Source organism: Oncorhynchus gorbuscha, linkage group LG04 (genome assembly GCF_021184085.1).
Source record: "Oncorhynchus gorbuscha isolate QuinsamMale2020 ecotype Even-year linkage group LG04, OgorEven_v1.0, whole genome shotgun sequence".
Taxonomy (NCBI): domain Eukaryota; kingdom Metazoa; phylum Chordata; class Actinopteri; order Salmoniformes; family Salmonidae; genus Oncorhynchus; species Oncorhynchus gorbuscha.
Genome location: NC_060176.1, coordinates 54052986 through 54066271, shown reverse-complemented (window position 1 = coordinate 54066271; position 13286 = coordinate 54052986). Strand labels below are relative to the sequence as shown.

Here is a 13286-nt window from a genome sequence, read left to right as displayed (position 1 = left end):
ACAAATTGTCAGAGGCTTACGTTATTTGACAGATTATTTTTACTTATGTGCGCCTGCAAATGTGTGGGTGTGTTTGATTATGTGGTTATTACAGCTGATTATTTTAAAAGGGCTTGGATGCCGTTCTCTGCATCCTGTTGGATATCTAATGACCTGATCTGTTTTACTAAATTGACCTGTGACCTCTGTAGGTTTGCCTGATTGGGGACTGCGTGGGAGGGATCCTGGGGTTTGACGCATTGTGCAGCAGCAACCAAACTATTGGTGACAGTCAGAACAGCAGCCGCAGGGGCAGTGTAATCAGCGTACAGGTAAGACCTAAACCTTGATGCTTATTTACTCTCTCTGTTACTAAAAGCTTTACATCGTTACCCATACTCCAAATCACAGACACTCACTCACCTAGTAGCTCGAAATAAAAGTTACAACACTCTACTATTTCACCACCACATTTCTCCGCTGAGAAGGACACTTATCCAGCGTCCAACCTAGGTCTGGTGCCGTTTGCATGTCAGTCAAGTTCAGCATACATTCCTCCCTGCAGGACCAGGACCTCCTCTCCCCAGGCATCATCATAAACAGTGGGCACGGCTCTGCCTCTCCCACTCTGGAGGGCAGCCGCCACCTGAGCCTCAGCAACATCGACATCCCCCGTTCAGGAGGACCAGACGACTCCAAGAGACAGCAGCCGCGCAAAAGGAGTGGCGACTCCACATACGAGCTGGACACCATCAAACACCACCAGGCCTTCCTGACCAGGTGTGACAGGATCTATGTTACTACAGTTACATGACATCATTGATGTAGCTGATGGATAATAGTTCATGTCACTGTACTGAGACGGGTATGGCTATGCATGTGATATTGTAGAGTCATGGGTTGCTGTAATCTTTTACCTACATTGATCTGTCTTTCTGTGTTTGTGTGTGTATACATGTGTATGTGCTTCCCTCTTTCTGACTCTGGCTGTTTGTCTATTGTTTTCCCCTCAGCCTCCACTCCAGTGTCCTGCGGACTGACCCGTGCTCCCGCAGGTCCAGCAGCAGCACCTTCCAGGATGCAGGCTGTCTGGGGAGGTTTGACTTTGAGGTGGCAGACTTCTTCCTTTTCGGCTCTCCACTGGGCCTTGTCCTTGCCCTCAGGAAGACTGTCATTCCTGTGCTGGATGGTAATCCCACCTAAACAGAGGGAAAATGAATAAAGTGCTTTAAAAATGTGTTATTTTAATATGTGAACATTTTTGTGCTATGAATCGGGAAGTGAAAACCAAGGAGGCACTATGGGGTCTTATCTCCTTGAAACCCTCTTCTCCTTCTCTTATGCCTGCCAATGTCTGTCTCCCCTTAGTGGCCCAGCTGCGCCCAGCTTGCCAGCAGGTCTACAACCTGTTCCATCCAGCCGACCCCTCGGCCTCGCGCCTGGAGCCCCTCCTGGAGAAGAAGTTCCACCTCCTGCCCCCCTTCAACGTACCCCGCTACACACGCTTCCCCCTGGGGGACGGCAACTCCGCTCTACTGGGTGAGCACACTGGAATGAGAGTTGGAAGAGTTCACTCACACACAAGCCAGCACCTGTATGAGCATATATCTGTTGTGGAAATATATGCAAACAAAAAATGTACTCATTTGTTACATTCATTGGTTTATATAGCCCTTGTTTTGATTAGCCATTGGGGATGTAGCAGAGTGTGTAGAAACTGACATGTGATGGATTATGTTGTTTGTTTTTTGACTTTTTTGACTCTCCCACACGTACAGGGAATGTCTCTGAGACCTATTGCCAGTGGTCTGTTGATTGCTATAGAGAGAGGCACCGAAAATAGCTTCAAGTTGAGAAAAATGAAGAAATAAAATGGCCGAACTCTATGCAGTGCATTCAGAAAGTATTCAGACCCCTTCCCTTTTACGTTACAGCTTTATTCTAAAATGGGGAGAAGGGCCTTGGTCAGGGAGGGGACCAAGAACCTGAAGGTCACTCTGACAGAGCTCTAGAGTTCCTCTGTGGAGATGAGAGTACCTTCCAGAAGGACAACCATCTCTGCAGCACTCCAGGTAGAGTGGCCAGACGGAAGCCACTCCTCAGTTAAAGGCACACACAAGCCTGATTTGAGTTTTCCAAAAGGTACCTAAAGGACTCTCAGACCATTAGAAACAAGATTCTTTGGTCTGATGAAACCAAGATTGAACTCTTTAACCTGAATACCAAGCGTTAACATCTGGAGGAAACCTGGCACCATCCCCACTGTGACGCATGGTGGTGACAGCATCATGCTGTGGGGATGTTTTCCAGCGGCAGGGACTGGGAGACTGGACTGGGAGACTAGTCTGGATCGAGGGAAAGATGAAAAGAGCAAAGTACAGAGAGAGAGAACCTGCTCCAGAGCGCTCATGACCTCAGACTGGGTCGACGGTTCACCTTCAAACAGGACAACGACCCTAAGCACACAGCCAAGACAACGCAGGAGTGGCTTTGGGACAAGTCTCTGCATGTCCTTTATTGGCCCAGCCAGAGCCTGAACTTGAACCCAATCGAACATCTCTGGAGAGACCTGAAAATAGCTGTGCAGCGACGCTCCTCATCCAACCTGACAGAGCTTGAAAGGAACTGCAGAGACGAATGGGAGAAACTCCCAAAATAAAATACAATTTTATTTGTCACATACGCCGAATACAACAGGTGAAATGCTGACTTACAAGCTTTTAACCAACAATGCAGTTTTAATACAATAAATAAATAAAAATGAACAAAGAGATAAGAATAACAAATAAAGGAACAGCAGTAAATAACAAGAGGGGCTTTATACAGGGGGTACCAGTAGAGTCAATGTGGAGGCTTTATACAGGGGGTACCAGTACAGAGTCAATGTGGAGGCTATATACAGGGGGTACCAGTACAGAGTCAATGTGGAGGCTATATACAGGGGGGTACCAGTACAGAGTCAATGTGGAGGCTATATACAGGGCGTACCAGTACAGAGTCAATGTGGAGGCTATATACAGGGGGTACCAGTACAGAGTCAATGTGGAGGCTATATACAGGGGGTACCAGTACAGAGTCAATGTGGAGGCTATATACAGGTGGGTACCAGTACAGAGTCAATGTGGAGGCTATATACAGGGCGTACCAGTACAGAGTCAATGTGGAGGCTATATACAGGGGTACCAGTACAGAGTCAATGTGGAGGCTATATACAGGGGGTACCAGTACAGAGTCAATGTGGAGGCTATATACAGGGGGTACCGGTACAGAGCCAATGTGGAGGCTATATACAGGGGGTACCGGTACAGAGCCAATGTGGAGGCTATATACAGGGGGTACCGGTACAGAGCCAATGTGGAGGCTATATACAGGGGGTACCGGTACAGAGCCAATGTGGAGGCTATATACAGGGGGTACCGGTACAGAGCCAATGTGGAGGCTATATACAGGGGGTACCGGTACAGAGCCAATGTGGAGGCTATATACAGGGGGTACCGGTACAGAGCCAATGTGGAGGAGGGGGCTACAGAGCCAATGTGGAGGCTATATACAGGGGGTACCGGTACAGAGCCAATGTGGAGGCTATATACAGGGGGTACCGGTACAGAGCCAATGTGGAGGCTATATACAGGGGGTACCGGTACAGAGCCAATGTGGAGGCTATATACAGGGGGTACCGGTACAGAGTCAATGTGGAGGCTATATACAGGGGGTACCGGTACAGAGCCAATGTGGAGGCTATATACAGGGGGTACCGGTACAGAGCCAATGTGGAGGCTATATACAGGGGGTACCGGTACAGAGCCAATGTGGAGGCTATATACAGGGGGTACCGGTACAGAGTCAATGTGGAGGCTATATACAGGGGGTACCGGTACAGAGCCAATGTGGAGGCTATATACAGGGGGTACCGGTACAGAGCCAATGTGGAGGCTATATACAGGGGGTACCGGTACAGAGCCAATGTGGAGGCTATATACAGGGGGTACCGGTACAGAGTCAATGTGGAGGCTATATACAGGGGGTACCGGTACAGAGCCAATGTGGAGGCTATATACAGGGGGTACCAGTACAGAGCCAATGTGGAGGCTATATACAGGGGGTACCAGTACAGAGCCAATGTGGAGGCTATATACAGGGGGTACCAGTACAGAGCCAATGTGGAGGCTATATACAGGGGGTACCAGTACAGAGCCAATGTGGAGGCTATATACAGGGGGTACCAGTACAGAGCCAATGTGCAGGGGCACCGGTGTCGAGGTAATATGTACATGTAGGTGGTGTTATTAAAGTGATTATGCATAGATAATAACAGAGAATAGCAGCAGTGTTCCCGGGGGAGGCACAATGCAAATAGTCTGGGTAGTCATTTGATTAGCTGTTCAGGAGTCTTATGTCCAAATCTTTTCAGTCTAGGTTTTGTCGTGCCCTCTTCACGACTGTCTTGGTGTGCTTGGACCATGTTAGTTTGTTGGTGATGTGGACACCAAGGAACTTGAAGCTCTCAACCTGCTCCACTACAGCCCTGTCGATGAGAATGGGGGGCGTACTCGGTCCTCCTTTTCCTGTAGTCCACAATCATCTCCTTTGTCTTGATAAAGCTGTGCAAAGCTTGTAGGGTCATACCCAAGAAGACCCGAGGCTGTAATCACTGCCAAAGGTGCTTCAACACAGTACAGAGTAAAGGGTCTGAATACTTATGTAAATGTGATATTTCAGTATTTTATTTTTAATACATTTGCAAAACTGTAAAAAAAACATGTATCATTATGTGGTATTGTGTGTAGATTGATGAGGGGGAAAAAACGATTTCATCAATTTTAGAATAAGGCTGTAACATAACAAAATGTGGAAAAACTCAAGGGCTCTGAATACTCCAAATGCACTGTATGCTGTATATGACTTTGGTTAGAACCAACAGAGTCTGAATTAGAATCCAAGAACAGCGTCATCCTGCTCCCCTTAGCTCTACTACAACCTGTTGTTGCCTTAGTTACTCCTACTGCAGTATTTCCTGTAGCTCGAAGGGCTTGACTCGCAAATCCTGTTTCACATTTCTGTTGTTCTTGTTATTGTTTCATGTTTTCTGGGTCTTCATTGTCTTCCTTTCCCCTCTCTCGACCTCCTGCCCCCATCTCTGAAAAAACCTGCCCCCTACCCTCTGATCCCCCACCTCCCCCTTTAGTGGAGACAGTCCAGAGCAACCCTCAGCTCCTGCTCGATAGTGGGACCCCCCTCTCTTTCCGCTGTCAGGAATCTATCAGCGAGACCTGCTTCCCTGTGCCTGTGCTAAACTGGCAGGAGGGCTCCCTCAAGGCCACACCTGCTGTTCTAGAGTGTGTGTAGCCTCTCCTCTTCACTTGCATCCCCCGATGTCTCTCACTCTGTGTCGTACATGTCTTTTTGTGTTAGTTGCACCCTCTTTCCACACTGACTTTGTCTGTGTGTATTTTTTCACACCCTTACCAATACTGGTGTATTAGAATGCTTTGGGAATGTTACCCCACTCAAGAGTTGGGGTCACATTACTGGCTGTTCCAGGTCAATCATGTCCTATATGAGCCCTCGTTCTGCAGGATTGAGTCCATTGCCTTTATTATAGCTCATTAGCATGGCCCTCAGAATCTCTAAACATTTTTATGATTTACAGAGACTGCAATGGGTTCCACAGTGAATGAAACCTTGACCTGGAAGAGTCTGTCCTTGTTTTGCTGTGTTTCGCTAATGCCATAAATGATTTATGTCCTTTGTAATGGTATGAAAATAGCGTACCACTTCCTGCACTCGTTGTTGTGATGTGGTTTCTTTGCTGCCGCAGCATCTCCTCAGCATCAAATACAAGAGTTGGGGATTGTGTTTTAAGGTGGTAGGCAAAGGTCTCCATATAAACCATAACTGGCTTCTGGTAGATTTTGCCAAATCTGAGGCTTGGAAGCTAAACGGACTGTGTTGCTCAGATGTCGGCTTGAATCATGGAACCCTGCCCCTTGCATTGTAATTGTGTATCCTTGTGTTTTTCTGCTTGTGATGGTGGTGAATATAGTAGCTCCTGACGTTTTTGTTACAACAACATGTTGATTAGCTTCACATACTAAATGAGACTGTTACCACTTTAGTTATACATGGTAATAATAATCCAGCTAATCATTTGACAGATATTAAAATCTTTGAGGCATAGTGCTGTGACAACCAATGGAGTAACATCTCACTTTTAACATGCTGTTGTATTAATCAGTCCACTATCTGATCACTCACTGATTGTCCAAGAAATCTGATGTTGGCACCTGCCTGGTTTCTGAAACCATGGTGTGGTCCATCACATTTCTTGATTGCAACCCCCTCCTTCTCATCCTGTTCCCTCGCTGTTCATCCTCCTCTTGTCTTGTCTATGTCTAATGGGATCTCCTTGTTTCGACTCAATAGCGGATGTTGTTCAGTCTCATGGTGGTGTCTTCATGGACAGTTCGTACCCCTCCTCCCCCGTTACGGGCCCCCACTGCCGGGGCCTGCGCAGGGCCAGTGAGGTCAGCATTGCCAGCCAGGTTTCAGGACTGGCAGACAGTTACACTGCCACCAACATAGCCAACAGTAAGTGTTCTCGTTACCACAAGTATCTCTCTCTCAACTCCTCTTTCAGTCAATCTCTTCTCTCTCCTTAGTTCGACCTTTTCTTTTCTGTCCTGTTCTATCTTCCTCTTCCTACTCCACCGCACTCCTTCAATCTCCTCAATCTTTTCTCTCTCGCTCATTCTAACCGTCCTTACTCAGACTGCACACATCACTCAGTGCACCGGATCCCGAGCGGCTCTGTAGGGACCCAGTTGTGCCTGCATTCACGGAATAACCACATAGTTACCTGCTAGCTAGCGCCAACACATTATGACACTCTGTGATGGATTGCACTGCTCTAAGCCCCTCCATCATAGAGGGAGCAAACAGTGGACGCTGTCCATTGTTCAAATACAATGTGCCAGAAGGTTATCACTCTACTACTAAAGAAACCAAAGCTCAGCTCCTTTCACTGCGTGTCTGTCTTACTCTGACCCATTGTTTGAATATAAATGCAAAGGCTGCGTTCTGCATTTATTTAATGTTTGCCATGCATGTAGAGACCCGTTTAGCTGAATCATTACTGCATTGTTCGCTCCCTGTCGCACTGTCTGCCTAGGTGACCAAGCTTCTGTTGCTTGATGTAAAGATTTTCTCCCAAAGTAGTGGATATGTCCTATATAAGGCCTAATAACACCTACAGAAGTATCACATGGCTTTAAAAACATTTACTAACAATGTACTCAGTTGGGAAGTTGCAATAGTGCGTTGATGAGATCATTTCTAGTTCATGGTTATTGGAAGAAATGCCATGGAAAACGTTTTTCACTGTTCAGGAATACAACAAAACTAAGAGTATGTTGTGGGAAAAAAAAGTATGAAAATGGGTTTTGTTTAATAAATAATTATAACCTTTTTTTCAGTACATCTGAGGACCAATCAGACACTCAATTGAATATTTTGTTTTGAAGACATTTTCAGGTTGTGAATGCAGCTCGTAGCAAAAGTACTTCACATGTATATTTGTAAACTGGAATGAACTGCATTATACAGTATGACACCAATTTCCTTTGTCATTATCATCAATAATTTTCACCTGGTTTCTTTCTTTTTGTTTTGTTTCCCATAGCACAACCATGCCAAATTAACCAAACCAAAAAACTCAGCCTTTTGTCCCAAATCGCCCTGACATCACAAACCAAATTATCCCTGAGAAGCCCCCCTAAATCCCATAGAAAAGAAAGGACTGATCCAGTCCGAGGATCTACTGACACAGACAACGGGTCACAACCAGACCCAGAGGCAGACCCAGACGCTAACAGAGGTGTAAGCCCCTGTGGCTCTGGTCAGTTAGAGAGACACCTGTCAGCTGGCCTGGATTATACCATATATGACCTGGTCTCCCTGGACTCCCAGGCAGAGGTGGATCAAGGTATTCTTCTAAGGGAGTGGACCCTATCAACTCTGTACCAAAGCCAGGCTGAGGCTACTACTGACTCCTATCCTCCTCCTCTTTAAATCCTAATTTATTGTGCAATCAATCTCTTTTCAATATGCTTCTTGGCTGCCCTAGACATCTCCCAGCTTGACTCACTCTCCCTCTCTGTTTCTATGATGAACTCTGCTCTGAAAGGACTGACCCCAACCCTCTTCCCTGGTGGAATATGTCTATTGTAGACAATAGTCCCAACAAACCTTACACTTTAAAAGTGTAACATACCCATCATCCAAATGATATAGCGGGAAGGCTTTATCTCTGCAGTTAACACCATTGAATATAGGTGAGTTCATGAGAAGTCCACCACCAACAAAATGGAAGATATGTTTATAAAACCATCACACAATTTTACCACTGCCATGTGGTGGAGGAGCCCTATGGACACTGTAACAGATAAGGTTCAACAGATATTTTTGTCCCAGACGGTTCTGGAGGCAAACATGAATTGATCAGTGACAGTCCCAGTGTGAATCCACTTAGTTCAGTTTTATTTGGGGTCTTTTTAATCCCATCTTCCTGTTTCTTCATGTTTCATATACTAATACAAATAACTATGCTACTTTAACATTGACTCATGTTTCATATACTAATACAAATAACTATGCTACTTTAACATTGACTCATGTTTCATATACTAATACAAATAACTATGCTACTTTAACATTGACTCATGTTTCATATACTAATACAAATAACTATGCTACTTTAACATTGACTCATGTTTCATATACTAATACAAATAACTATGCTACTTTAACATTGACTCATGTTTCATATACTAATACAAATAACTATGCTACTTTAACATTGACTCATGTTTCATATACTAATACAAATAACTATGCTACTTTAACATTGACTCATGTTTCATATACTAATACAAATAACTATGCTACTTTAACATTGACTCATGTTTCATATACTAATACAAATAACTATGCTGCTTTAACATTGACTCATGTTTCTTGTACTAACTTTAACAATATCATTATTGCGTAAACATGATCTTCCCTCCTATATTTGTTTCAAAGCTTTGTCAGCTGGGAGTAACACTCTTCAACTCCTGTCTTACTTCCCTTCTAGCTTAGGAACTGCTGTGAACTATCTGGGATTTGATAGTGGTTTATGAATGAATGCAGTCTTCCTTAAAACGGTTAATGTTTTTACCTTTCCAGGGGTGTGTATTGGGATGTTTTTGCCCCTCTGCCCCCATGGCACCCCACCCTTACCCATGTACCCCCTCTCACCGTGCAGTCGCAGCCCGTTGGTGGGGAACCAAGCGTATGGACTTTGCCTTGTACTGCCCTGATGCCCTGACAGCCTTCCCCACAGTGGCACTACCGCACCTCTTCCATGCATCCTACTGGGAGTCCACGGATGTAGTGTCCTTCCTGCTGCGACAGGTAAACTCGCCCCCCCAAACATCCATGGCCTGTGCTTCTCGCCCCCTTTACACTAGTCTAGGCATGGTGAGTAGGTATGGGGTCATTTATATGTTTCTTTTAGGTGATGAGGCATGAAAACTCCAGCATACTGGAGCTGGATGGTAAGGAGGTGTCAGAGTTCACTCCATCCAAACCTCGGGAGAAGTGGCTCAGGAAGAGAACCCACGTCAAGATCAGGGTACGGTCTGGTCCAATCAGAACAGTGTTGACCACTTGAAGAGATTCATTCTATAGGCTAACACTGTAATGGTCTCAATCTATTCATGAGTGTGTGTCTTTGACAGAATGTGACAGCCAATCATCGTGTGAACGATGCAGTGTTCACAGAAGATGGGCAGCAGATTGTGACTGGCCGCTTCATGTACGGCCCTCTTGACATGGTCACATTGACAGGGGAGAAGGTGGGCCCCCTCTCTCGGCAATCATTATTTTTATTTATCATTACAACAATGAAAACAGTGTGTGTAACACAAAGGCCGATATACAAGTATATATATATATACCTCCCATCTTATGTACTAATCCATCCTTCCATGAGTCATATCTGTATTTGTTTTCAATCCAACACACAGCACATGTATGTGCAAATCCTATGAGTTTGTGTTCATAGTGGTCGTATATCTCTATGTTTACAGGTGGATATCCACATCATGACCCAGCCCCCATCTGGAGACTGGGTGTACTTTGACACGGAGCTGACCAACAGCAGTGGCCGCGTGTACTTCATCATCCCAGAGAGCAAACGGCTGGGGGTTGGTGTCTATCCGGTCAAACTGGTGGTCAGGTGAGACTGGGGGTTGGTGTCTATCCGGTCAAACTGGTGGTCAGGTGAGACTGGGGGTTGGTGTCTATCCGCTCAAACTGGTGGTCAGGTGAGACTGGGGGTTGGTGTCTATCCGCTCAAACTGGTGGTCAGGTGAGACTGGGGGTTGGTGTCTATCCGCTCAAACTGGTGGTCAGGTGAGACTGGGGGTTAGTGTCTATCCGCTCAAACTGGTGGTCAGGTGAGACTGGGGGTTGGTGTCTATCCGCTCAAACTGGTGGTCAGGTGAGACTGGGGGTTGGTGTCTATCCGCTCAAACTGGTGGTCAGGTGAGACTGGGGGTTAGTGTCTATCCGCTCAAACTGGTGGTCAGGTGAGACTGGGGGTTGGTGTCTATCCGCTCAAACTGGTGGTCAGGTGAGACTGGGGGTTGGTGTCTATCCGGTCAAACTGGTGGTCAGGTGAGACTGGGGGTTAGTGTCTATCCGCTCAAACTGGTGGTCAGGTGAGACTGGGGGTTGGTGTCTATCCGGTCAAACTGGTGGTCAGGTGAGACTGGGGGTTAGTGTCTATCCGCTCAAACTGGTGGTCAGGTGAGACTGGGGGTTAGTGTCTATCCGCTCAAACTGGTGGTCAGGTGAGACTGGGGGTTAGTGTCTATCCGGTCAAACTGGTGGTCAGGTGAGACTGGGGGTTGGTGTCTATCCGGTCAAACTGGAGGTCAGGTGAGACTGGGGGTTGGTGTCTATCCGCTCAAACTGGTGGTCAGGTGAGACTGGGGGTTGGTGTCTATCCGCTCAAACTGGTGGTCAGGTGAGACTGGGGGTTAGTGTCTATCCGCTCAAACTGGTGGTCAGGTGAGACTGGGGGTTGGTGTCTATCCGGTCAAACTGGTGGTCAGGTGAGACTGGGGGTTAGTGTCTATCCGCTCAAACTGGTGGTCAGGTGAGACTGGGGGTTGGTGTCTATCCGGTCAAACTGGTGGTCAGGTGAGACTGGGGGTTAGTGTCTATCCGCTCAAACTGGTGGTCAGGTGAGACTGGGGGTTGGTGTCTATCCGGTCAAACTGGTGGTCAGGTGAGACTGGGGTTAGTGTCTATCCGCTCAAACTGGTGGTCAGGTGAGACTGGGGGTTAGTGTCTATCCGCTCAAACTGGTGGTCAGGTGAGACTGGGGGTTAGTGTCTATCCGGTCAAACTGGTGGTCAGGTGAGACTGGGGGTTGGTGTCTATCCGGTCAAACTGGAGGTCAGGTGAGACTGGGGGTTGGTGTCTATCCGCTCAAACTGGTGGTCAGGTGAGACTGGGGGTTAGTGTCTATCCGCTCAAACTGGTGGTCAGGTGAGACTGGGGGTTGGTGTCTATCCGGTCAAACTGGTGGTCAGGTGAGACTGGGGGTTGGTGTCTATCCGGTCAAACTGGAGGTCAGGTGAGACTGGGGGTTGGTGTCTATCCGGTCAAACTGGTGGTCAGGTGAGACTGGGGTTGGTGTCTATCCGGTCAAACTGGAGGTCAGGTGAGACTGGGGGTTGGTGTCTATCCGGTCAAACTGGTGGTCAGGTGAGACTGGGGGTTGGTGTCTATCCGGTCAAACTGGTGGTCAGGTGAGACTGGGGGTTGGTGTCTATCCGGTCAAACTGGTGGTCAGGTGAGACTGGGGGTTAGTGTCTATCCGCTCAAACTGGTGGTCAGGTGAGACTGGGGGTTAGTGTCTATCCGCTCAAACTGGTGGTCAGGTGAGACTGGGGGTTGGTGTCTATCCGGTCAAACTGGAGGTCAGGTGAGACTGGGGGTTGGTGTCTATCCGCTCAAACTGGTGGTCAGGTGAGACTGGGGGTTAGTGTCTATCCGCTCAAACTGGTGGTCAGGTGAGACTGGGGGTTGGTGTCTATCCGGTCAAACTGGTGGTCAGGTGAGACTGGGGGTTGGTGTCTATCCGGTCAAACTGGAGGTCAGGTGAGACTGGGGGTTGGTGTCTATCCGGTCAAACTGGTGGTCAGGTGAGACTGGGGGTTAGTGTCTATCCGCTCAAACTGGTGGTCAGGTGAGACTGGGGGTTGGTGTCTATCCGCTCAAACTGGTGGTCAGGTGAGACTGGGGGTTAGTGTCTATCCGCTCAAACTGGTGGTCAGGTGAGACTGGGGGTTGGTGTCTATCCGCTCAAACTGGTGGTCAGGTGAGACTGGGGGTTGGTGTCTATCCGGTCAAACTGGAGGTCAGGTGAGACTGGCATCTATGGCATGCTCTTCTACGGCCTCTTTCAGCCAATCCAGTCCTGAGGCCTGATACGTGGTGATCTCGCTTTTACATTTCTCTAATATTTTTTAAAATTCTGTTTCTTAATTTCTTTCCATTTGTATTAGTCTCTCCTCCTCCATCATGAAATGATTTTGTGTCCCATCACTGCCAGGGGGGACCACACATTTGCAGACAGCTACCTGACAGTGCTTCCCCGTGGGACAGAGTTTGTGGTGTTCAGTATAGACGGCTCATTTGCTGCCAGTGTGTCCATCATGGGAAGCGACCCCAAAGTGCGCGCCGGAGCAGTCGACGTGGTCAGGTAATATGCACCTGGCATCATCACTTGGTGGATAGTCATAACCACCAAAATGATTATCTGTTTTTGTTTCTATAATTGTATTGCACTCTCTCCACTCTTTCTTATACTGTTGGATTTCTTTCCAGGCACTGGCAGGACCTGGGCTATCTGATCGTCTATGTGACGGGGCGTCCAGACATGCAGAAGCAGAGAGTGGTGGCCTGGCTGTCTCAGCATAACTTTCCCCATGGCATCGTGTCCTTTTGTGACGGCCTGGTCCACGACCCACTCCGACACAAGGCCAACTTCCTCAAGTCACTCATGGAGGTCAGGATGGGAGTGGGGGTTGGGTGGTGGGTTTCTGGAGGGGACTGAAGGTGGGTAACAGGCTGGGGGTAGGTTCAAAAGTAGTTGAGGGCTAAGGGGAATGGTGGGGGACAATGAAGGGTGAAGAGATGATTGAGGAGATGGGGCAAACAGTTGTCTTGGTCAGAATTTATAGATGACACGTAAT

The 13286-nt window shown here is 47.4% G+C and overlaps 1 protein-coding gene across 10 annotated transcripts in view; it reads left to right on the top strand.

The window, feature by feature from the left end:
* Positions 1 to 13286, top strand: part of LOC124034291 (membrane-associated phosphatidylinositol transfer protein 2-like) — an 84650-nt gene that overhangs the window by 69383 nt on the left and 1981 nt on the right. For 6 of the 10 annotated variants that reach the window (XM_046347279.1, XM_046347281.1, XM_046347282.1 and 3 more), the window contains 13 exons: positions 192 to 311; positions 545 to 759; positions 993 to 1168; positions 1348 to 1518; positions 5165 to 5317; positions 6403 to 6567; positions 7658 to 7960; positions 9281 to 9429; positions 9533 to 9649; positions 9756 to 9872; positions 10107 to 10255; positions 12644 to 12793; positions 12919 to 13099. In XM_046347279.1, coding sequence (XP_046203235.1) covers positions 192 to 311; positions 545 to 759; positions 993 to 1168; positions 1348 to 1518; positions 5165 to 5317; positions 6403 to 6567; positions 7658 to 7960; positions 9281 to 9429; positions 9533 to 9649; positions 9756 to 9872; positions 10107 to 10255; positions 12644 to 12793; positions 12919 to 13099 — 2166 coding nt within the window. The remainder of the gene's footprint in view (positions 1 to 191; positions 312 to 544; positions 760 to 992; positions 1169 to 1347; positions 1519 to 5164; positions 5318 to 6402; positions 6568 to 7657; positions 7961 to 9280; positions 9430 to 9532; positions 9650 to 9755; positions 9873 to 10106; positions 10256 to 12643; positions 12794 to 12918; positions 13100 to 13286) is intronic. The other 4 variants (XM_046347284.1, XM_046347286.1, XM_046347287.1 and 1 more) reach the window with 4 other exon arrangements.